The following is a 25657-nucleotide window of genomic DNA, read 5'->3' on the forward strand; positions in this document are numbered from 1 at the left end:
ATGGCCAGAACAGGAGGGTTGGGCCAAGGTTCCAGTGTGGATATTAAGTACTTGATTACACGTAAGTGAGTTCATTGGCACAACAATAATGTTCACAGCCAATGTCAAGAAATAGAGGAGGTCTCACTTTTCAGTGTCCACACTGCAGAGGTATTTACAGTAACTCAGTCAGCTCCCCAAATGATTGTTCCCTTATGCAAATAAACAATTTGTACTACCAGCATGAGTTAAGATTCCTGAGAAAAACAAGTTACTATATCCTTATATTCATTTACTTGAGAAAATCAAGTATTATTCCAAATCCCCCAAAATAATGTAAAAGAAAGAAATACTTCTTTTGGCAAGCTTATTGTTCAATAATTTGTCTTTCAGGTGTTGCTACTTCCTCAATGCCATAAGCCTGCTCTCACAAAGTTTTCTCACTTGGAAACTTCTCATTCATCCAAAATTTTCATTCATTCAAAAGAAAAAGCATTTCTTGATTTTACGGATGGAAAACCACCACCACAGGCATCTGCTCCTACTTTATCATCTAAATCTTCTGCCTCCTGTTGCTTGCATAACTCACAACTAAGACACTTTATGAGCAGTTTCATGATAAATCTAATCACAGAATCATAGAATTGTTCAGGCTGGAAAGGACCTTAAAATCATGCAGTTCCAACCCCCGTGCCACGGGCAGGGATGCCTCACACTACTCAAGGCTCTGTTCAACACTGAACACTGCCAGGGGTGGAGCAGTGCACTATACCCCACAGCAACAGAGTTCTGGCAGACTTTGTATATTTTCAGAGTTCTCCCATCACAGTCACCAGAACCACTCTCTGTAAGTTAAATTTTGGATACAACTTCAGGGTTATCCGATTAGCACATTCCTTTCCCTTTTTAGAAGATGAGTTTTTCTGAAAGCAATCTTCCTTGTTTGATAACTCTTAAGTAGTATGTGGCTCTTTGAGCATCCCATCTTCCCTCCTTTTTTTCCTCCCCATTTCAGCTGATGGCTCTGTACCTCCCCAAAATAATCTTCTCATTCAGGCTGCTCTGCTGCAGGACCACTAAATCAGAAAGGTCTTTGAGAATTTTCAGCTTGGTAGGTAAGCTGTTTTCATCTCCATCAAGGTTTTCAGGAATGCTTGGATGCCATCAACTTCACATGGGTTTTGCTCCCCTGCAGCCAAATCCCCAAAATAAATGCAAAGCTGTGAGATGCAACAGCACAGGTGGGAATATGAGAATCCCTCATGGAAGACAGTATTTGGGTTGAGACGGAGCAGGTGATGCAAATATCAGGAAATACTCCTGCAGTAGTTCTGCTGATGTAACGCTTTCCTTACAGGTAGTAATCATGCAGTATCCCACTGATTAGGACCTCTTCTCCATTAACATGGGGGTTTTGACATGACATGCACAAACTGAGAAATAAGACTAAATCCACAACACCCAATATTAAGAGTCAAGATATTCAAACTTTTACCACAGCCTGTAGTAAAATGCAGCTTAAATGCAGCTACTTTAAGTATCTGCAGTTGCATTCGTTCACTTTCTTCTGGAATAACTGAAGAGGCCCAGCGTGGGCAAGTCAGAGTATTGGTCTGAAAATACAGCTGGCATTTTGAAACAGTTCTGTAGTACAGTGAAGTGTGTTTGGTAGGTTCCTCTACCCTTTTTTCCCAGCACAGCCAGCTATTATTCCAGATACTGTGCTAACCAATCATGAGACCAGTTTGAAGTCTCCAGCATATCACTCTCAAGACAACACAAAGCGAGAGGTGAGTTCTACAGGTAACTTTTAATGCAAGTCTTGGAAATTTGAGAAGATTCTGATTTTTCCCCCTTCCCAATACACGTGATTGCATTTCTTTACATATATTTTTACCTTCTGCTATGCATTTATATTAGTTATTGCAAGTTATCCTTTTCATTCTTCCACAGTAGCACAAATGGTTTATAGCCGTGACACCTCACAATAGCCTCGCTTGCCATTTATGCAAAATTAAAAAAAAAAAAACCAAAACATTAAGCCTAAATGCTTACTTTCTTCTTTTTTTTTTAATCTTCTGGCAAGTCAGGATTTTTTCCTCATTTACTAAGAGCTGCGCCTGGCAGAAGACACCAAAGATGCTCATTCTTGTGACTAATCTAGATGAAGTTCAAGTCAGCTGACAGATCATTTTCTTCAGTTCTTCATTCAGCTCTTACTCATCCCAGGTATCTCCATATTTATTTACTTTCACTAAAGAAAAGAAGAAACAGTAGTCACGTACGACTCAATTTAACTGCAGAAGTTTATCTTAGAGACTGCCAAAAAGTATGGTGAAATGCGTGACCATTTGAAGTGCTGAGCCGGGAGAGTGTCAGTCACAGCACAACAGACATCCAATTAAAGCTACTTTGGAATGAAGGCCTACTGTGCTAATTCCTGCTCTACAGGGTTTGTAATTACTTGGAAACAAACGTAACGTGGATGAAACAAAGACAATGGGAGGAAACAGGCAAGGAATGTTACAATAAATAACGTGGCTACATAATCCAGTTACGTGCATAGCTGGATGGATTCAGGATAGTTAAAAACATGTTCAAAGACAAATAGAAGTCAGTAATTCCTACTAGGAAACTACTCAGCCATTATTATTTGGCAGCTTCCTTTAGTATAGGAGTGACTCAGAGTAAAACAAAACCAGGGTACTGGTCTTAATGGATTTATGCAGAAGGGTGTCACAAGTAACTGAACAAGGACCAGAAAGTGAAAAGATGGTCTCTTGAACATGAGCTGCCAACTAGTCTGTAACTGACTGCCATCACTGATCTACATGATCCAGTAGGAATGCTGGCACTAGTTAGGGACCTCTTTATAAATCTACTTGTAAGTTAATTACTAACCCCCCTGTTTATTAATACCCATCTGCAGTAGAACCAGTGGAATAGAGCAGAATGCATGGTCTTTGTTTCAGTGAGATGTCAGCAAACTTTGCATAATGCACCCACAAATCTCTTGTAAGCAGACTGATACTGCAACGAGGCACAACGAAATCTCTCTCAAAGCACAGTTTGATTTCCATTTCTATTAACCCTGGCAGATGAGCAGGCCACAATCATTCCCTGCAAAATAGTCCAGTGCAGGTCACTATGCAGATGCATATATATTTGTACGGCTACAAAGAATGGAGCAGGCACCAGCAGATGTAAGTTAGGCACTACATAAAGCTGCTCTAAGTGTGGTTTGGCCTTCCTTATGTCCTTGCAACAAAGGGCAGAAACCACTTTCTATTTGCTAGTCTGGTTCCTATGACCAAGGTAAGAGGTTGAACAAAGGGGTAATGACTCAGGTTGTAGGAAGAGGCATACAAGTAGTATGTCCAGTGTGACACAAGAAGCTAAATCAGATCTTAGCCCGCAAGATCAGTAGAGTCCCTGAACTGTAGATTTAAATGTACTTCCACTTGTAAAACATCTCTGAATTGTTGCATTCCCTCCTTACCCTTCTCCCTAAAATTACAAAGAGATAATCTTAAAAGTTTATTTACAAATCTTATACACTGCTCAGTGTAGTTCTATTCTTAAAGCCTGAGTATAACAATCAAAGAAATACAGAAACAAATAGAATGCAATATTTGATCAGTATTTTATAAAGGTCTTTTACTGTCCTCAAATAACTAAGAATAAAATAATGAATGCATAGTCTCATTTCACAGCCACAAGATTTGCCATGCAATAAGGCAAGGTTTGCAGAATACTGCTGAAGATTTGCGTGTATGCTTTTCAAGTGACATTTCTAGGCTCTCTATTTGTGCGGAAAATATCCTGAAAAGACACACTGTGTAAATCAGTGAAGTGTCACCTGACAGAATTTAGAGGCAATCCAAAACTGAGCTTCAATAATTTTTTAACATCTCATCTGGTATAGTCACAAGATAAAAGAAAAAGGCTTTCACAACCTTGAAATAACAGATATAAACCCTTGCTCTGGAGCTGTTTGTAATTTTTACTTCATGCTTGTGTAGATCTGTCTGTCCAAAGACAGATGATCTGGACCAAGTAATTCACAAGCATGAAATGAGACCAGTACTCTCTTGTAAGCAACGCTGTTCCAAAGCTTACTCTTGCTGCTTCAGAACTTTTGGCTGGAGCATACTTTCCTGTACTTATTACCACCTGTCATGCCTAAGAGGAGATGTTAGCTATGCCTACAAATCTTGTTGCAGCATGATTGACAAGACCAGATACCGCACACAAACCCAAACAATCCAAGCTGACTAGTTCAGCAGTGTGTTAAGCACCAAAGCATTCCTCTGCTAACATCATTTTCACACATGCCACACTTAAATTAAAAAAGTTCTAGAGCAAGTGATGATGAACTGCTTCTGTGTCTCCTTTGCAAAAAGAAAGGACTGAGTCAAAAAGGTGACTGAATGGCATCTTACTCCTCAGGACATTGCAGCCTTATTTTGCTGTGTAAAGTTTTGTTTTTCACTGTGAAAACAAATCTCAGTATTGCTGCCAAATACTGTTTCCTTCCTTTGAGTTTTAATGTAGAAAATGAAGCTCTACAAACAATGCCTCTTTAGAAATGCACTAATTCCACATGAAACAACTCATAATTACCCCTCCCCTCAAAACCATCAACCATGTGCTCTATTTTGAGAGAACAATGCTATCTGAAGCATGCACCCCCTTCCATGGCTAAAACTCTTCAGTGTGGCTCTGAGCTCAGAGAACTCTTTGTTGAAAGAGGTGGCTTGATATAGACAATAACCCCAAAATTCTGAGATTTTCAGCCTGGCACCGAGCAATGCAGCTAAAGAGGAGTTAGAAATTGCTGTTAGAAGATCGCTATTTTTGAAGAATTAATTTGAAACATGAAACTACAGACCAGATTGCATGAGATCCCTGCAGATACTGTAAAAATAAACTGCTTAAATGGTAAGCAGAATTAAGCCTTGGGTTTGTGGCCATTTTTAACATTATTGCCAATACCCAAATTGACTATGCTTTTCTGTAAATTGGTATATTACCTTCCTTAGCTGGTTTTTCCTGTGAAAACTTGCTTGGAGTTTCTGCCTTTGGTGGTAGCATTACCTCATATGTCTCTCTGTGTTTATTCCTTAATTCCTCGTATGTGATGCCTTTTTTTTTACGGCTTTCTTCTGGAATTGGATCAGGATCTGAAAACAAAACAAACATTAAGATACAAGAAATGGCGTCACATGCCAGAACTTGGCCATAGCCTGTTCCAGAATGCCAGTTAATTACAGCTCAATCCCAAATGAAAAAGAGCACGACAGCTGCAGTTCTAAACGCAACTGAAAATGTATGTGGTCTTTAATTAATCCATTCCTTTTGTCCTTTTCATTGTGTCAAACTGCTTTGGAAAACTGGCAGTTAACTCCTTTTCTTCATTTTACCCAATGGAGATCCTAACAACCATGTGGTAGTTGACGGATAAAATAGTTCTGGTCACTTTATGTACAATTTATGATAATCATACATTCGATATATTTATGATTTCTGAAGAGAAAGCTAGGTGAAGCTCAAGGGTTTGCATTTAGGCTTTGAATTCTGCTTTCAGAGAACTAGGACTACTTCCATCATATGTCACCTGATAAACATTTTATCCTTTTATCTACATTTATAATACAGAATCTTGGTCTGATAGTTTCCTACCAACTATCAGTTGGTACCTATATCAGTATCTACCAACTATCACTTTATTTGTGATGAAGTGTAAGTACACATTTACATCTGAGTCTTATATATATATATACACACGAGACTTTTATAAGTAAACCCCAGTTGCATGAACGGGCCTTTTTGTGAAATAAAATCTCTTCTATAAAGCGTTTAAAAAATCCACACTAATTCAAAATGCAAAAATTTGCATTTGACAGTAACTTCCTCCTTTGTGCCCCAGAGAGACTTGAATTCAGAATCCTGTGCTTCCCTGCAATAGCTGAGGACAGAGTTCATACTGAAAGGAGGGGAACAGCTGCACCAGACAGTACTTGAAAACCATTTTAGTTCTCGGTGAAAAAATCAGCTGTTACCAGGCAGAACACAATACACATTCAGTTCTTAGAAGGTTTAAATGTTTGTCCCATTATAAAAACCAGTTTAATGTCACTGAATTATAGTGGTATACAGTTGCAGCACCACCACTGGTGAAAACACACGACCCTCAGAATGGCCAACAGGCAAATAAATGGTAGAGACTGTGGTCAGTGAAAAGATGGCATATTCACCTTAGCTTCAATCAAACAGAACTTCAAGTCAGGCTAAGTTTTTTTGCAGATTTAACTTCACAACACATTGAACCATGTAAGTTAATTTACAGTCTTTACTTGCAATTAGAGCTACAAAAAATGAACACCCCCACCCCTGAATTTAGATTACAGTTAGAGCACAAAATAATACATATATTTATATTGTGTGTAAAAGCAATTCTGGGAGCTTCAAGCTGTTCCATTCAAAATCACTAGATTGAACCACGCATGTCTGCATGGGATGAAAATACATAGTTTAGTAAGAGACGTATCAAAGAGAAAGGCAAGAGTCATCATACTATAGACTGCTAAATGTTTAAAGACAAAACACACCTTGAGCAGCATAATCACTGATTCCTGTAGGTGAGGATTCATTCAAGGAAGCACTGAAAGGAACGGGCTCATAACTTGAGAGGGCTCTATCTGTTGAACTATAATCATCTGAATAGCTAGAAGGAAGTGGGTATCCAGCTCTGGGAGAAGAAGATTCAGTATATGACTGAGAAGGCATGTCTGAAAATTCAGATTTCCGACTGGATCGGCTGGAAAATAATGAAATATTAAATACAGAAATATTGAAGTTAAAAATGGAACTCTAAGAGTAACAATATGTGCAGTTAAAGCAAATACTCTTTCAAATGGTTTAGTTTCCAACATGGATTATCATCTGAAAAATTTGGGGTGCAGGTTTTAATTTACATTGCAGAGACCTATACAGTCCCTTCCCCAATACTCTTCCCTTCTTCCCAGAAACTTAACTCACACCTGAAAATCTCTCAACAGAGACAAAAGAGACAATGTATTTCGCACTTCACAAGACAAAAAAATGACAACCCCTTCCCCCAGGGAGTCTTCAGACAGAAAAAAACCCACATCAGACACAGATAGTACAGGGTGTACCCACCTAACCAGTGCTAGCAGGAACTATAGGTATTTTTAAAGGCCTTTTAGGAAGAATTTGCAATTTAAAACCCTTCATCATTAGAAGCTGCTGTCATTGATCAGTACCAGACAGCAGGAGAGAATGAAGAGCTGTCTTGGGGAAATTAAATTACAAAGGTTTATTGAGTTGCTGAATTCAGCAGAAACATTAATGAATTTTCTCTTAAGAGGCACAGATAAGATCATCTAAAGAATATTCTGGAAAATGATGCTTGATACTCTAAAACATTTGCTGCATACTCAGAATGGCCCTGCAAAGCACCACACAACATGTCTCTATTGAGAATGTCACCACTTGGGGCCACTAGAAAGTCTCTAGAGTATTTATTCATTTTTTTCTTTAAGTTTCTGCTCAGCTATACTTTTAGTTTCCTATGAAAAACATCTGCAGTTAGTCTTTGTTTTATTCTCACACTAAACATACAGAACTAAGCCACTTTGGTCTCAATTATATTTTTAAAGTATATACAAACACAGCCTTGGAGAACAATGTAATGTTTTAGCTCCCTACCTACTTCTAACAGCAAATCAGAATTACCAAAATACATTAACTAGTAAATTTGTGACTATGAAAATGTAATGATTTCTCTTGAAGGCTTAAAAAAGCAGATTAATTTAGATTAATTATTCACCAAAGGTGGGGGGGGGGGGCGGGAATTATCCCTTGGTAAATAAAATTTAACAGATACAAAAGAAGGAGGCATTAGAGGTTGAAGGGACTTACTGGTGCACCAGATGATGGCATTTAAACAGGTTCTCATTTAGAGTAAACGCAGCTAATAATCACAATTTCTTACTAGAAACTGGAGGGGGGTGAAGGGACAAGTCCAGCTCCAATTCAGCTAAGAATTTACAGTAAATATATAAACCTATGTTTGATGCCATAAAAACATGAACATCCCAGAATAAAGGTAAATCTTGCAGACAACACTGTCATAAATCTGAATTTATAACATAATTAAGAATTTATTCAAATACTTTCTAAACATTTACTTAGTGCATGCATACAACGACCACTACTCACTATCCAAACACTATTCTCCCAGTTTTAAATCAAGGCTTTAAGTGAGATATTCCAAAAGGAGTTTGCAATTAAAAACCACTTGAGCTAGAAAACATTCTGGAACAAAACAGGAAATAGTTTAAAGAACCTGATGAGTTTCTCATATGTACAGCATAATGCTGTTACAGATGTAAAGGATTTAAACAAACAGCAGTAAGTTTGACCACCATGCTTCTTCCTGCACTGATATTGTTTACTGGGCTCTTTCCTTTGATAAACACTGAAATCATTTCCACCCTCTTCCTACTTCAATCAAACTAAACTATGGGAAAAACTTCTAAAATGCAACACTATTTCAGCTAGCTTACTTCTAAACTAAGGAGGCAACTTCTGTTGTCACCCTACTGTAAGTAAAACCCACAGGACAACATCTTAGTTTACAGGGAATACATTTTGCTAAGGATATTTCCTTTTCTACTCCTTGAAGTAATCAGTTGTACATAAAGAACCCAAAATGCATGTTTTATAGCTGGCCAAGTAATACAGACATGGCTTCCTCAAAGTGGCTGATTTGGGGTAACAGAGCAAAGATGGAAGGTACTGCTCTGAAGGTCTTTCAAAGCTGCAAATATAGCTTTGATCTCTTAGTGTTTAAAATGTCCTATTCCAGAATAAGTTTTAAATTCAAAAGAGAAATGAATTCTTACTTAGGTGAACTATGTCTCTGAGCTTGTCGTAGAACATCTCCTATTGGAGAATCCTTCAGCTGCTTAAATTTCTCGCTACAGATGGGCAAGTAGGAAATCTTCCCAGCCATGTAGCCACATATTCCAGCAACTTTTTAAAAAGAAAAAAGAGATGGGTTTATACATTGTATCATAAAATTCAACATAGTTTTAAAATAATAATTCCAAATAAATTATACACTATCTTGAATAAAAGAAAAAATAGTTTAGACCTAAATCAAAACCATGCAGTAATCATCTCTGCTTCTTTTGCAGATAAGGAGTACTAAAACCAAACACAACCACAGAACAGAGATACAGAGCAATGATTTACCCATGGGAAGAGCATCAGATGATTTCAGCTGGTACTTGATGAATGAAAGGTGACCAGAATATAAAGGAACATAACTGCAATCCGTTTTTTCCAAGATCCAGAAATAACAGTTCACTATCAAAGGTGCTAAAGCAGTCAGGAATAAACAAAGGCAGTAAATTCTGCTGATTTATTCCATCAGAACAGTGAGAACTGGAAAAGATTTTCACTAGTAAGAAGAGAAGTCTACATAAACTTAGCACTAGGCTCAGTATCTTCTGAAGAAGGTTCTACGATATGGCTGCCAAAGGACAAACAACTGAATTAACTGGACCCTTGCAGCCACTGGGCAAATACTTTCAATTCCATGCATGAGTGATTTTCAGCTGCTAGACAGGACATGAGAATAAACGCTCATGACAGCTCCTTCTTGGTTTAAAATTGGTGATTTCCATCAGCTGGCTCCTTCAAGTTTTATGAGTGGGTCAACTGGAGTATGAAGCGATTCGCAGAAAAACTCTAAGAACTCGCCAACAAAGTTTAAGTTGACAAGCACGTATTCCTTATTGTGGTGCTGGGAGACATGAGGGATAGCTCCGAGTGTGTCTTGCTTGAGCACCAAACAAGCTGTGATTATATAGTCATCAAACATACATATTCATTATATTGCATGCATATTCATAAAGCTACTTTTACATGACATCATTCTTTTAGAAAATTCCTCCCACATGTGCACAATAATGTGGTAGTGGTCTTTGGGACCCCTCGTGGTCGTTTCTTCCTCATCTTCTTCTTCCTCACTTCATCCTTTGGCTGAACTTCAGGTTTGGAAAGTCCCGTTGTCATGCCAGCAAACACTAGTTCAGTTCTAGCTGGTTATTGTAAAACATTTACCTAAGACACTTCTTCACTGTCATCTACTGCAAAGCTCTTACCCACTGCTATAGCTGCAAAGCTACCAAGCTCAACGTTACTTAATCACAAAGCAGAACTGATTTGACTTATTTACAAAAGATTATACTTCATTTTGTATTTCTTTGTTTCAGAAGAAGCATGAAGCATTCAATGGCAATTAACAGAAGTCCTGTTGTTGACTTTGTAGGAGAAAAGGACTAGACCCTTCTTCTTTCATATGCAACACGTATTTTCTAAGTACAAAGACTAAGTCAGGAAAGAGTTAACTACCACTAACATTAATCCTCTGAAGTCCTCACACTGTAGATTACATCACCTGGGAATCAATATAAAAGGTGATTTTACCTTACCCTGCTGCACTGGTACTGAAATTTTGATTCCTGATCTAATGCCTGTATTTTCAAAAGGCCAAAATGCCTTTTCCAAGGGAAAAGAGAACAGCCACAACTACAAGTGAAGTTTACAAAATGAGAAATATAAAGGTTTAACTGTTTAAGTCAAAAAAAATTTGGAAGACACATCAAATGCTGCAAATACACACAAAGGGAAAAATTACAAGGCCCCTGAAAGGAAAAGCAGTCTAACAAGTATTCAAACTAAATATTTAGCAAAATACAGCTAATCAGCAAGGTGATTACCAAAGCAATGATTGCTACATAATTTGGTTTCTCTTACTACAGAACTAACAGCCAGATGATTCTTTGAATTCAGCGTATTAAATCAGACATTGTTGCAGGCTAACATGAAGTAGGATGTAAGGATCTCAGCCTTCTTTCCCAATAGCTCTATGCTATGTTGAAAGGGATACTGACAATGTAGTGTATCAGTCAGGACTAACTAGAAGTTCCATTAAATGGTCAGAGTGCCTAGAAGACTACTGAGAAAAGCTGCCAGTAATTCCTATGAGCAGAAGAACATCCTGGAATCTGAAAATTCCTATCTAGAAAGTGAAATACCTCACAAAATTCCAGATACAAATAGAGCAGGGAAAGATGAAAGATACAGACAGAAAAAAAAAAAAAACCCTGATTCAGCTATGGGCTATGGTAGTTAGATATAAAAGACCAATTACTGGAATGAGACATAGATACTGTTCAGAATAAGAATCTAAAGACCACAAGTGACACACACCATTACCAAAGACAGCCTACTGTAGTCAATAGATGGAGCAGCAATATGTTCAGATCGACGACACCAGAAAAGCAAGAACTGATGAACTGTCTTACTGTTGTTTATCATCAGCTAGCTATGAGCTAGCAGCAGTGCCTGGAATCACATATGCCCTTCTTTCAGAACTTAAGGAAGAAAAAAATCCCAAACTAAAACAACTGCACTGCTTCCTTCAGCAAGATTTCACTGCAGGAGCAATGTGCAGTTCAATTATGAGGCATAATTTGGCTCGGCAAACTATGCCCTGGCAATAGTTTTCAGGAAGATCCTGTAGACAGTAGGATCTGACAGCAGACATCATCTGACCTAAGCGATATGAGGATGAAACGAAAGCTGCTTAACTCAGGCCTTTTACACTCCAACTATGTCCCAGAAAAATCCCCGTATTTAAAATGCACATAAATCACAAGAAGTTACCTACTGAAAGACCATGAAAACTGGAAAATTTTTCTAGTACAGAATGAAACTCCAGATGCCTCCAGTGTCCATCAGAGAGGAAAAGCCAAAAATATTTTGGCTTATAACCTTAACATCAAGAACAGTTAGTCCAGTTCAGGTGCTCCCAATTTTTCCTCTTGAGTTCAAAACTTCATTCTGTTTAATAGGAAGAACATGGCCCTTAACGAGAAACATGGAGGAGCTCTCAGTAATTCTGTTATTTATTACAAATAACTGTGTTACACCATTGTTTGGCATTCAAAGAAAGCAAGTAGAATTTAGCATAAACAAATGGCAGCCCTAGTCCCTCACATTCATTTATCTGCTTAAACAACACTTCCTCCACCACAAATCATGGGTTTTACCCAGTTCCCACTGAAGTAAACTGTAAGGGTAACTGGCTGTATCTAGGCAGATTGGCAAGATGGCAACTTCCTGTTTTACTGTCATGTATTACATTGAAAAGGTTAATTTATTAATTTATTTGTGATTATACTTAATCCAAAATCATTCATTGCCGTTTTCCTACAATTGTACAGACATAATGTCCCGGAAAAAAAGGCACTAAAATAGCCTGAATGGGACAAGTGAGATGCATGAATAAAGACTTTCAAATTAGGAAGGGAGGGGTGGCTGTACTCTGGCAAAGTAATTTAAAATAAGCTTGTACAGTATCTATTTACAATGCTTTTGTCTTAAATTATTACATTACGCTTGTCAAGAAATTTTGTGGAAAGCCAGATGAATAAATGGAAAGCTCTACCTCTTGACACTGAATAGGTTCCTGCAGTATGAGATGTTGTAGTTAAGGAATGTAGCTAAGAAGTTGCTGTCTGACAGAACTAATTCCAGGAAGGCAAAACTTGTTCATTAAGTGTATCAGATCATTTACTCCTATCTTCATGCACAGTTGTATCAATGTAAGAATTGATTCTCCATGTGCTGGATTCTCTATCTGGGACAGCAAAATCCTGCTTATACATACAAACTGAGGGATGAGAGGCTGGAGAGCAGCCCTGCAGAAAGAGATCTGAGGGTCTGGGCTGATGACAAGTTGAATATGAGTCAGCAGTGTACCCTGGAAGCCAAAAGAGGAAACTGTGTCCTGGGGTGCCTCAAGCACAGCATAGCCAGCCAGTCAAGGGAGGTGACTGTCCCACTCTACCCTGTGCTGGTGCAGTCCCACCTCAAGTATTCTGTGCAGTTTTGGGTGCCTCAGCAGATGGAGGACATCAACCTTAGAATGTCCCCAGAGAAGAGTGACCAAGATGGTGAAGGGTCTCAAGGATGAGACTTACAAGGAGTGGCTGAGGTCATGCGGTTTGTTTAGTGGAGAAAAGAATGCCAAGGGGTGACCTCATCACAGCCCACAGCTTCCTCAAGGGGAGCCGTGGGATGGGAGGTGCTGATCTCCTTTCTCTGGTGACCAGTGATAGGACACGAGGAAATGGAATGAAGCTGTGTGAGGGGAAATTCAGACAGGACATTAGGAAAAGATTCTTCACTGCAAGGGTGGTCAGTCAGTAGAACAGGCTCCCCAGGGAAGTGGTCATGGCACCAAGCCTGTCAGAGTTCAAGGAGTGCCTAATGATCTGCTTAGTCATATGGTTTAGCTTTAGGAGCATGGAGTTGGACTCCATGATCCTCATGGGTCCCTTCCAATTCCTTCCAACTTGAGATATTCCACACTACAGAGTGGAGTCACAGTGAATCAGCGAGCTAGTCTCTTGAGAACTACATCTGTGTAACAGATTCCAGAACCTAAGGCATGAATACAAGCTGAATTTATACGTTGCTTTTACTTACATGCAACTTTTACAAAGGAGCCAAATCTTGAGCTGTCTCTTAGAACACCTGAAAATTAGGATCAAAGTAATCAGGAATAAGTTATTAAGAATTAAGCTGAAAAACATCAATTGTAGTTACATTTGTAGGTAGAAGGTTACTCTTTGACACTTAACGTTGAAGAAAATTCAAGAAACCCAACATCTAAATTCCCCATAAAATTATAAAAAAAAAATAACCTAAGAATTAGCACTTTAATCGTATCACACATATTACTACACATACAAGAGTATGTTTCATAATCACTAAGATATTGCATTTGTCAAACAACATAAAGGAAACATGAATTTTAATTTAAAGTTTTGCTCTTTTGATTTTAGGAGCTGCAAGTCATGGAGTTGAAGAGTCTGAACTTCTTTTAACTACAATAAGACACTATATTACTATAGTAACTGTATTAACAGCAAAAATGCATTTCATCTGAGCAAATCCAAATTAGCCCAAAGTAGGTTTACACTTTACCTTTCTTAATTAAGAAGCTAGTACCAAGCATGCTCACTGCAGCCAGAGGAAAAGCTGTGAAGAAGAAAAGCTGTTTAAAATACAATTTTCAATATTTTCAACCACATTTAACAGAATATGCAATAACATGAGAGTTGCTAGGCCTTACTGAGCTCAGCAGTATAAGAATGTAAGCATATAATTAACAAACAATATACATTATGAAACATTCTCAATTCCAGATTTTAACTACAAATTACGTGGTGCTGGTTAATGAGTCATCCTGTCTTCATTAGATTTCATGCTTCCTAAAATACAGATGGTTTACAGCTCTATAGACAAGCCTCCAGGTCTGGCTACAACTGCTCAGCATCCAGGTGCAGAACTTTAAACCAGAGAAGCATACACAGTTCTTCAGGGTGGAAGGCAGTTACATGGAGGCCAGTGCCTCTAAATATTTTTCATCACCAAAAGTCTTGATTTTGTTTCAACATAAAAACTTCGGGAAAAGTCTAATTCTCACAGAGATATAAATCAAATTTATTAGAAGTAGGTAACGTGTTTTATTCACCAGCAAATTACAGAACAGGGCAGCTTTTTCTGTAGCTTACAGATCAAACTGTACAACTCTGGGGAAGGGTCAAGAATACAGAGAAGACAACAAACACACAAGAGCTGCCTATTGTTTTTTATAATATTAGAAGATTTCAGGTGGCCAGAAGCATGTGAAGATGGCAAGAAACAAAAGGAATGCTTATTTAGTGCGATGATCATTTTGATATTGGGAAGACTGACTGAAACTCTGCAAAGACCACCATTCCTGCACAAGATACAACGTCATCCATAACAAATACGACAGGAGCCTAAAGTTAATTACATTAAAGATTTAGATATGTCATAATAAAATTACATTTTATGCAAGTCTGAAAATGTGTATGTTACAAAAAAGCTCCATGACTTTAACTTTACCTAGGGGAGAAACTTTTGCTATAACATTAGACGTTTGCAGAACTTATGCACACTATCTGCTAATTGAGTTCTTGTTTGAAGATAAATGGTATTTTTTAGGATTTGGACAGCACAGTATTAAACTTTGTAAACTAATAGCTAATTCCTTTGCAAATTGTGACAGATCTAGGTCAGGAATGCAACCAACATTGCAGGGTAAATATGATAGGATGTCACTTTTAAGAAAAAGTATCGGCTACTTGGTTCAAAGCAAGAATACAGCAACACTTCAAAATACAGAATAAAATCTTTCCATCTATTATCGGATAAAACCCTGATGCTTTTGGAGATTTCAAACCCAGATTTTCTGAGCTAGAGAATGGCAATGCAGGTTTGAAGCTAAACTGTAAGACAAAGAAAACCAAGGGCATGTGGGTTGTTAAGAATTCAGAAGAACTTACCACAGAGGACTTCAGTCTAACCCTCAGAGGTCTGAAATGGTTTATAGGCCCTACACAAATATTCTGAACATCAAAGACAGGTTACACACTTTAATGGAAATACCTGTTCATAGGTGACTGTATAAATGACCTGAAACACTAACTAGAAATTAAGAGAGTAATAGGTAAATGAAAATTGGGTTCATACATAAAAACTATTAATAATTACTCAAGTGTAGAAAAAAACAAATGCAGCTTAACAAATAAGAAAATTTCAATGCTTCCCACTGCTATGGGCAAAAAGTACTTTTCTTTTTTAATTCAGGAACAAAATAAATCCTAGGAAAAACAATAGAAGGCTGATTTATGAGCAGCCCATAATTAAGGATGGGAATGTAATGTACCCTAGTCAAAAATGGTTTTATGGAGAAAAAGCCGTATCGATCTGGTTTGATTTTGTTAATGAGATTAAAAGTACAACGGATAAAACTGTAGATCATAACACAAATTATTAACAGCATCACATTTCGTATTATATGATGTAATTAAAAATTAGTAATACCAGTAAAGCATACATTAAACTGAACTGGGGAATTACTAGCAAGCATTTCTGAAATGGAAGCTGTCAACAGAAACTATGGCAAAACAGAGAGGGCTTATAAAAATAGGTAAAATCTGAAATTTGAATAAACAACTGAAATTTGAATAAACAACTTGAAAATTTGAATAAACAACTGAAAATGCACAAATGTACAGCAATATATGTGAATAACAAGAACTGATACAGTAAGAAGGGAGGATGTCAGGGCAGTCACACAGGTGGCCCACACCTCTTGCAAAAGGACATTCAAATACTGCAGGTTTAATACAGGGAAAACAACGCTCCAGGCACATATAATGCAGAACAACGAAAGAGAGAGAAGACCTAGAAACAGTGATAGGCTGTAGGCTTACATAGTGAGGTAACAGCACAGTACACAACCCCTGGAAAAAGCATCTTGCAATTCCTGTTGTAGCTCCCTAAAGTGAAATTCTTCAAGAAACTGATATGACTCTTCTCAACAGCACCTTCATGTTGCTGCTTCTGTCTCTGTATAAAGATACACAGGGCGGTAAGCTACACTGCCCATCAAGAACTCTCAGCAGAACACCTCCAGAGTAACAAACAATTCTCTCCCCTCTTGTCTTATATGCCATAACCAACCTTCACTTTCCTACTAATGAACCTGACTCTTCTCACTTTTAAAAATATAAGGAAATTGGCTGGATTTTAGCAAACAAGCTGAAGGTTTTCAGGTATCTGAATAAACATGGAAGAGGAGAATGCCTCTTCCATAAAAGCAATGGAGAAAGATAAAGCAGAACTTTGAATATTTAATTCAAAATCACAGTGCCATAGAAGTTGCCCCTGAAAGGACTGGCTTTCAGGAGAAACCAGAGCCTCTGCCTCCTATATTTAGCAAATCAGCTGCTAAATTCTTCCTCAGTCCTGGTTTCTGCTAAGCCACCTATCAGCATCAGGAGCAATCTACTAGTATGTGACAGAATAGTAGGTAGCAATCACATCAGAAGGCTTCTTCAAACCTCTTGACCAGGTGTCTAAAAAACAGATATGCGCTCACCCTTTGGGTTACAGGAGCAATGTTCAGAAGTTATGCAATCAATTCTCAATGTTTTGTAGAAAAAAGAAACACAACCCCACAACAAAAACCCCAAACCAACAATGAACAGAACATTTCAAACCAACAGAATACTTCAAATAAATTGAGACAGAAAGTGTTCTGTGAAAACAATGTGAGTTTATGATTCCTGTATAGTAGCTGAAGTACAGAAATCACTACTGACTGCAGAATCATGCTGCAGAATCTTGACTTTTACTTGCAGGGGAAAGGTGCCCAAATGACTGCTCACACAGACACAGTTTCTCCAAAAACTGAGCTGAGTGACTACGTATGTTCTGTACTTAGTGCTCTCCTTAGAAGTGCCCATAAAGACAGAAAGCAATGGTTGTAAGTTAAACTATTTTATGCTTGCACTCCAAAGATAACAAAAATTGAAGACAAAAATAACAAAACCCAGAACCATAAATGAGACTCCATTCATTATATCTATTTTCAGACCTTTCATAAGCATATTAATTTAAAATATGAAGGGATCGTGTTATAAAGCATAAGCCTTACAAATTCTGTTGTGAATGTCTACAAAAATCCTGAATCCTGTCCTACAAACTCTTAATAAATAAATGGAAATCCTCCATGGATCAACTTCTACTGGAATGTAATTTTAGACTATGTGAAGCTTGTTAATGAACTGTTGTGACAGAGTGACACAGGCCTGCCTTGCTGCCTCAGACAGCAACAAAAATTAACGGTGGAAGAAAAGCAAACCAAGTTCACCAGCAAACTGAACTCACCTCTATACCGGGCACTCTCTTCAGCACATTCCTTGAGGAGTCTTCTCTCCTCCTCTGTCGGCACATAAGGCTTAGGTATTTCCCTCTTTCATTGGGGAAATAAATTACAAAAGAGTGAGCAAAAGAAAGGGTTTCGGGGATTTTTCAATTAAAACTAGCTTTCACACCTTGCAGGGCCTGTATTTCACACAACTACACTTAAGGAACTGGTGACTTTTGCTTATAGATGTCACACGAAGTATTTAATTCTTAAAACCCAATGGTTCCACAACTGATATGAGAGAGCAGGAAATATTTTGGGTACAGTCAAATTCCAACTCGGTTCACTCCTCCTCCTTCAGAAAAGCCAGCTTTTGTCCTTGCAACCGGCCTTTCAAATGGACACAAACCTGTCAGCTCATTAAATCCCTTTCTAAAAATACTTGCCAAGCCTTTAATTACACAACGCCGGCTGCCCGTTTACACTCAGCGAAAGCCAGACAGCTGTTCCTACCAGAGGTGCGTGACTCTGCAGCCGCGAAGGCGTGCGCCCGGGCGCCCCGCCAGGCCGCCGGCCGGCAGAAGGGCAGAAGCGAGAAGGCCGCCGGTACCGAGGAGCACACCTCCTGCTAGGGCAGTCCCGCGGAATGCCGCCAGGAAGGCCTTAGGGCACCGTCCCCGCGATCCGCACACTCCAGGGAGCCCACGGCAGGCCCAGGCGACGCGCTGCCAGGCAACCCTGCTGCTCGGCCGGCGGAGGGCGGGTGCGGGCCCAGGGCCTGCCGCCTCGCCCTCAGCAGACACAGCCCCACCACCTCTCCCGCGGTCTCCCGCGGGCCGCGCCGCCGAGAGAACGAGAGTACCTCGGCCGGGTCGCCGAGCTCCCCGCCGCCGGGCCCCGGCCCGGCCTCCATGGCGGGGCGGGGAGGGCACTGCGAGCCACCGCTGACCCGGAAGTCCCCGTGACGCCGCTGGCAGCGCGGGCCCCGCGCGCATGCGTGGCGGGGGCGCAGGGACAGGGGCTCCCGTGTTACGGTGCGCCCGGGCTCCCGCTCGAGCGTGGGACGGATGCGGGCTGTGCGCGGCCTGCTCCTGCGGGGAAGCGTGGCGGAGCGACCCGGGGTGGGCCGCAGAGCTGGTTAACCGGGGCCGAGTGTTTGTTTGTGCTCAGCAGCGGTGCGTCCTGGCTGGGAAGGCTGCGGAAGGGAGAGAGGGCGGGTGGGGAAGGGCCGAGAGGCAGCAGCTGAGGCGCAGGGCATTCATTTCGATCGAGAATGTTTCCTTCCTGCGCCTTATCTTGTTTCCTGCCTGCTTAAAGAATGCCACCCTGTAATGCTGTTTGAGAGCAGGCGCTGCTTCGAGGGCGGCCTGGCCTTTAAAGGTAACCCTTGCGGGGCTAGTTCTGCTTTGTGCCACATTAATGCCCACGTTGGTGCTCCTTGGTTTTGGAAAAGGTAGCAAAAAGGTTTTGCCCACACGTGCCTACCTTAAGCATAGGTATGTTACCAATAGGTAGGTTATCTGATCGCTAAAGATGCATGGCCAGAACTGAGTGAAGAGGAAGGATGCCTGTTGCTGCTCAACAAAAGTGTATTTGAATTGGGACCAAGAAAGAACCTGCTGGGCAACTGTTTGAACTTGGAAGTGGTGGAGTTTTGGTGGTTGGGATTATCCTGAAGTGGGTGATTAGGAGTCTGTGTGCTTGCCTCTAGCTAACACTGCTGTAGTGGCACGATTAGTGGATGCTTGCAGTCTGTCAGGAACTCCGGAAAGCTGAGGAACAAATAAAAAGATGTTTCTGATAGTGCAGTGTGTGCTGTGGCATTTTCTTGTAAACACTCACTACTGTGGCTTGAATTCGCCATATCCTGATCTGCCTCTGCTTGCCTGGAATGCACCACTCCCTTTAAGCCTTTCCTGGAGTGAGCCATTGTCTCTTCACCCTGGAATTCAAGAGAAAGAGCTTAAATTGCTACTGTCTGATGGCTGTACAAAAAAAATCCCGTGCCTGAAGACAGGAGAGGGAAGGCTGTGGAGATTGAAGGTGACTGAAATTAGTATGGAATGTGGATGTGAAATGTCTGAAATCAGTAGAGAATGCAGCTGTAAAATAAACACTGTGGGCACGTGTAGGACCCAGGACAAATGGACTGAGGAGTGTGTGGGAAGTAGTAGGTTTGGCTGTACCAAGGAAGGTGTAGAGGAGATGGACTTCTGACTCTTGAAATAAGCTGGGAGGGTAGAAGCAGAACCTATGAATTGTGGGGCTCTTAATTCATAGCTGTCATAATACAATAAAGACATTTCTATTTTCCATGAGATTGGAAGTAATCTGTTCTATCAGGTAACCTTAATCTGTGCTTGTCACATTGGCCCACCCTCATGAAACACTCTCCAGTATGTGAACATCAGTTATGCATATTATTAATCGGCAAAGGCAAAAGATTTTGGCCACATTAGCTCAACAAAGTTTTATTTATGGGGCTATACATAGCACAGTTATAAAGGCAATTTTTTTCATGCTGCTTCCCTCTGGGCTTTCAGTACATTCTAGGCAAAGAGTCCAATGGGTTTTTAAAGCTTGCATTTTGGTAGGGTAGGACACGTTTATGGATGGCACACCTTCCAAACATGGAACTTCAGTGGGGAGGAAATGGCTATCGATCTCCTTCACTGAAGAAAATGACTCTGAGTTGTTGTTTTGCCTTCCCATTATTAAATTAATAGTTATCCATTCAGTTTTCTCACTTCATTATCCCCGAGTCCTTTAGACTTCGGGGGCGGGGGGGGGGGGGGGAGGGAATAAATTGCAATCATGCAGGAAACTCCTGAGTTTACCATCCTTTCAAAAATCTTACCTGCTTGTGACAGGTACAGGCTGCTTGTGAGATACTTAAAGACGCTTAAAAGTTTCACCTGGCTGCATATATCCATTTGCTGGTTTAGAACTACAGCTGCAGGGCCACATTCAGCATGGATGGTAGAGCATATTCACATCCTTTGCACTTCATTCTCAGGTCCTCAAGCCTGGTTTTGAAGGTCACCCTCAGACAGTAATCTTCACAAGGATGGCCTTTTTGACACCTGGTCTACTTCTACTGCTTCCTTTGTACTCACACCTTCTCTCATGCAACTACTGAGAACTTCAGTTTAAGGTCAGTGATGGTATCGCCAAGTCCTTCTGATGGATTACATGGAATCCTGTCCTCAGGCAAGGTTTAGGACTAGCTTTTTAACACCTGCCTATAAATCTAGTCTCTTGAATACTCTTCCCTACTTCTCCTTTGACAGGTGACATTATCCAATCTGGTATTTTTGTTTAAAAATTGATGCACTAAAGTAGGTCTTTGGAGATGCCAATTGGGGAGCTCTGAACTGTTTGTTTTAACGACATGCATGATGCTGGTTTGATGCTTCAGCAGCTGTTTTCCAATTGCTGTTTTGTGTGGTTTTAAATATGTTTAATCTACAAAACTGACAGATTATTTGTAAACAGGCATAGCATAAAGTTACATTATTTTTGTCCTACTTCAGGAGTAAAACAATTCTTTTTAGATGTAATGGAGCTTACTTACCTGTGACTAAACTTTTCAACTTTTATGACTATCATCCAAGAGTGGTGAGTATATTCGAGATTCAAAATTCTACAGTACCAAAGCTTGATCGTTAACCTTTACAAATTTGAAATTATTTCTTTTGAAGGAGATGCCTCAAAGAAGGAAAAAGGGAAGCTTTTGAACAATAAGATTCTTTTAAAATGAACTGATTACTTGCTTATGTAGTCATTGGTGAATATTCAGAACTCTTGAAGCTGGAGCTCAAGAATTAGTGGGGTGAGATATACATAGACTGTCAAGTGGTTTGAAAGCTTATCTTTCTGATAAATTCTTTTCCATCCCCTTGTTCAGGTTAGTGACAGGCTTTATACAGATCCACTGCAAAACAAAGAGTTGGCTTAGCACTTTAGTTTTACGATACTGCAGAAGATGTAACTGAAACAAGTAGACGTGAAAGAGTTGGAATATATGCTGCTCTGGTAAAGAAAGTTGCTAAACCAAGTGCTGGAAGTTTATGTGTTCAACTACATAGCTGGAATGGTGATTTTTTGTTGTTGATGTTTTCTGCTTGGTGCTGTGGTCAACAGAATAAAACACAACAGCTGAGAGCTGCTGATTCTTCAGTGGCTGCCAAGAGTTAACAGGGCTGTACTTGGAAAAATCACTCTCTCCCTAATGAAGAAACAACAGTGCCTCACACCAAAAAAAAAGAGCATTGTTGTAACTACCACAACTGGTGGCAAACAAAGAATCAGTTATTTGCCTGAAGCATTATGGTGCATCAGCAAGAACCAAGAGTGGGTGTCTGTGGAGCTGAGACTCAAAGCCTCAATTACTGAGGACTTTACCCACATTGATAATAATTACTAATAATTGGTACTGTAATATACTTTGAAAAGTGCTTTACATCTTAACTAATCCTTAGGGCTATTTTGTAAAGCGGGCAGGTAACAGGATAATCTGGACTCTGAAAGTGGAAGGATTGTGCATCCCGTTAAGTTGGTGCTCAGTGTTCAATACCAATGGTCTGGTTTTCTTTGGTTGAGAAGCTCAACCACTCTTGTTTCAATTGCATTGGTGTACATGCATTTCCTGGGAAGGCCAGGCTGGGCTCCTAACTCAGGATTAACTTCAAAATCTGATGTAATTTGTGACATGCTTTGCTTCAACCAGTTGTCTGATATTATGCACACCACCAGTAGCAATGAATCCTGTTTTTCTTGTTAGGTCTTCTATTACCCAACATATAGACTGTGGTACAATTGTTGTACGAGAATTAGCAACTACTCCATTCACAAAATTCTTAAACCTACAGGAAAGAGTTAACCTGAAATATTCTTCTCAGCTACAAGCATATAATTTTTTCTTCTCCTGCTTTGTTGTTCCTACTGGTTTCTGCAAGTTGCTGCACATTATCTGTCATGGGTGTAGTGCACATGGACTTCAGTAGTTGAGCATGAAGGGACCTTTTACTTGTACAAAGTGTGCAACAGAACTTGGAGCTTCTCTTAACAGAGATTGGCAAGTGTTGTGCTGGCACATGTGTTGTTTGTAAAAAGCATACTTTTCACTCAGTTTTGTTTTTGTTGGATATGGTCATTATAGTACAGTACTTGAAAGACAGGCTTATATTTGACAGTGGAAAACCTGTGACTTCATGATTCTTTCTAACACCGTTTTGCAGATCCAGTGTTATTTTACCATTTTAACTTGCTTGACATACTGTTTTTTTTCCCTCTCCCTCCTCCCCGTTTTTTCTTTTCATGCTTGGACGTTCTGAGGCACTTGAACAGAAAATAGTTACTGTCTAACTGAACTGTTAGTGGTGGCACTGTTTCTGGTTTTATTACCATCGGCTCCAAAATCTTTGCACTGGTTAGAAATACGCTGTTATGTTCAAACACCAAACTCCTTGTGTTAGTGAAATCCTGGCCATTCCAAGATGAATTTTCCGAGGATGTTGTTGTCAATGACTGCTGTGCCTTTCCGTCCGCGTCACTTGCGTTAGCACAAACCTTACAGACTGGCGCTGTGGGAAGTACGGGAACTCAAAGTCAAGTTCCGATGGCCGAGGCACCAGCTGCGGTGCAGCGCTGGCAGAAGCTTCCCCACGGTCTCCGTCCGAGCCGCGATCCTCTGCGGGGGAGCCCTGCGGCTCGCCGCGGTACAACAACGACAGTAATTTCGGGCAACAAGGCGGCAGTTGCGCGGCTGGCCGAGGCACAACTATTTGTCCTTATTCGCTGCGGGGGAAGGGCGTATGTTCTGCCCGTTTCCCACGGGCGAAAGGGAGCGGTGCGGAGGAGACCTCACAGGGCCCCATCACTTCGTCAGCAAGGAAGCCTCCCCGAGGGTCCCGAGACGCTGCTGCGTGCCCCCAAGGCCCCTTCATTCCCGGCTACCTCAGCCATACCGGCTTTAAGCGACAGCGATCGGTCCTGCTCTCGCCTCCACCGCGGAGGCTTCCTCATGTCGCAGGCTGCCCCTCGACGTCGGGGGCCACCTTCCCGCCGGACGCGCCCGCGGCCGCCCTGCGCGGGGCCCCCGGCCGCGGGCCGGCTGCCCGGGCGGGAGCCCGGCCCTCACCCTCCCGGGGCGGCTGCGAGGGGCGGCGCCGGGCACCTCAGAGCGCTCCCCCGGCGGGCTGGCCGCGGCGCGGGACTGGCTGCCCGCTCGGCCTATCGCAGCTGAGGGAAGTTGGCGGGCGCCGCCAATCGGAGGCTCGCTCCCCCTCCCGGCCTCACGATTGGTAGAAGGGTCAGGCGGGGGCGGGGCTGGGAGGGCAGGCTTGGCGCTCAGGAGCCAATGGGGAGGGAGCGGAGGGGCTGTCCCGCATGAGTGCCGCTCTCCTGCGCCAGTGAGCGTCGGTTCCTGGTGGAGCAGTGTGTGCCAATGGGGAGCTGAGCGGGGCGGGACGGGCGAGCCGGGCCGTCGAGTTACCGGGGGGAGAGGCGGCGGCGCGATAAAGCCGGTGGGGGATGCTGGCGGCGGGAGGCGTTCGCCAGCTCCCGCCAGGGTCGCTCTGAAGGGGGCTGTAGCTGCGGTGAGGCGGCGGCGCCCAGGGCCGAGCTGGGAGGCAGCGCTTCCACCGGCGGGGTAGGTGAGGCGGCGGCGGCGGAGCTGGGACCCGGGACCGGGTGGTGGCTGGGGAGGAGGGGGCCGTCCGCGCCGGGGAAAACGGGCCGAGAGGGGCTGGAGGGTGAGGGAGCTCGCGCTGCGCGCAGCCCCCGCCGTTGGCTCGGCCCCTGGCCCGGGCCGCTTTGTTTACGGAGGGAAGGGCAGCGTGCCGCCGGGCCCGCCGCCGGGGGGCGTGACAGGGGCAGGGAGGGGTCGCGGTGCTGGCGTGCGCTGGCTGCCCCCGAGCCGTCTCCACGCTGGGCCGGGGCTCCGGCCCTCCTCACCGGGCACACAGAGCCCTCCGCGCCCCGTCTCCTACCGGCCCTCTCTTCCACTTCTTCCTCCCCTGCCCCGCCCGTGCAGCGTGGCCGGTGGTGGGGGGTGTGCTCAGCACGCCCCTCCCGACCCGGTCTGCGGCCCACCTGAAGCCCCTGGGGTGGGCGCGGCTCTGGCGGAGCCCCCGCGGGCCGAGCGGAAAGCGGCCGCCGCCGGGCTCCTCTCGCCCCATGCCCGCACCCGTGCGACCGGCTCCGGCCGTCCCCCGCGGCAGCGGGGCCGAGCAGCCGCTGGGCTGTGCCGCTTGGCGGCCGCCGAGGCAGCCACCGCCGCGGGGGATGGCGGGGCCGGGGGAGCGCCAGGCAGCCCGGGAATGGCGGGACGGCGCGGGGAGGGTGGCACGGAGCCGGGCTTTGTTCCCGGCCCCGCCCCGCCGCCGGGAGGCGGGGGGTGCCCGGGGCTGCGCGGGCGCGGCGGAGAGCCGGCGGGGAAACGCGCGTCCCGGCTGCGCGTGGGTAAGGAGGGCACGGCCCTGCGGTCTGCCTGTGCTGGTGGGGAAACTTCACCATCGCGAACGTCAAAGTGAGGTCCGAGTGCGTGCGCCCTCCGCTCAGCGCTAGCGCCCCGCTGAAGGAGGCACGTGGAGTAAAAACCGAAGATCTGGTTTTACTGTCTCGCATAGACTTCACCAAGGCGGCGAGAATTACAGGGGCTTGGTTAGCCCCGTCCTCCCCCTCCGCTTGCATAAATACCCTTCCAGTGTTCTGGTTACGTGATAGTTTTTGTTGACTGTAATGGCACTCAGCTGCTCAGTGAACAATTCAGTTTGTGTCTTAACCAGAAATCACCTGTCAAAGCAATCAGGGTAGCTCCAGGTA

General features: G+C 42.6%; 1 protein-coding gene and 2 long non-coding RNA genes across 3 annotated transcripts in view; 1 reads left to right on the top strand and 2 right to left on the bottom strand.

Moving 5' to 3' along the window:
- The window catches only part of LOC136023252 (uncharacterized), a 27597-nt gene extending 12627 nt beyond the window's left edge, over window positions 1–14970 (top strand). Inside the window, exons 2-3 of the long non-coding RNA XR_010616533.1 lie at window positions 9204–9310; window positions 13929–14970. This is a non-coding gene — a long non-coding RNA (uncharacterized LOC136023252). The remainder of the gene's footprint in view (window positions 1–9203; window positions 9311–13928) is intronic.
- On the bottom strand, window positions 1771–18799 carry OCIAD1 (OCIA domain containing 1). Its single transcript, XM_065697527.1, has 8 exons — window positions 18693–18799; window positions 17851–17935; window positions 14071–14124; window positions 13570–13617; window positions 8910–9039; window positions 6591–6799; window positions 5013–5162; window positions 1771–2233 (listed from the first exon to the last, which is right to left on the bottom strand). The coding sequence occupies exons 1-8, from the start codon at window positions 18741–18743 to the stop codon at window positions 2196–2198; spliced, it is 765 nt and encodes a 254-aa protein (XP_065553599.1). The 5' UTR covers window positions 18744–18799; the 3' UTR covers window positions 1771–2195.
- A 596-nt stretch (window positions 18800–19395) lies between these two features.
- On the bottom strand, window positions 19396–23993 carry LOC136023255 (uncharacterized). The gene is made up of 2 exons (XR_010616538.1): window positions 21405–23993; window positions 19396–19772 (listed from the first exon to the last, which is right to left on the bottom strand). It is a non-coding gene; the product is annotated as an uncharacterized LOC136023255 (long non-coding RNA).
- Between the last annotated feature and the right edge of the window lie 1664 nt (window positions 23994–25657).

This window comes from Lathamus discolor, chromosome 1, assembly GCF_037157495.1.
Source record: "Lathamus discolor isolate bLatDis1 chromosome 1, bLatDis1.hap1, whole genome shotgun sequence".
NCBI lineage: Eukaryota > Metazoa > Chordata > Aves > Psittaciformes > Psittacidae > Lathamus > Lathamus discolor.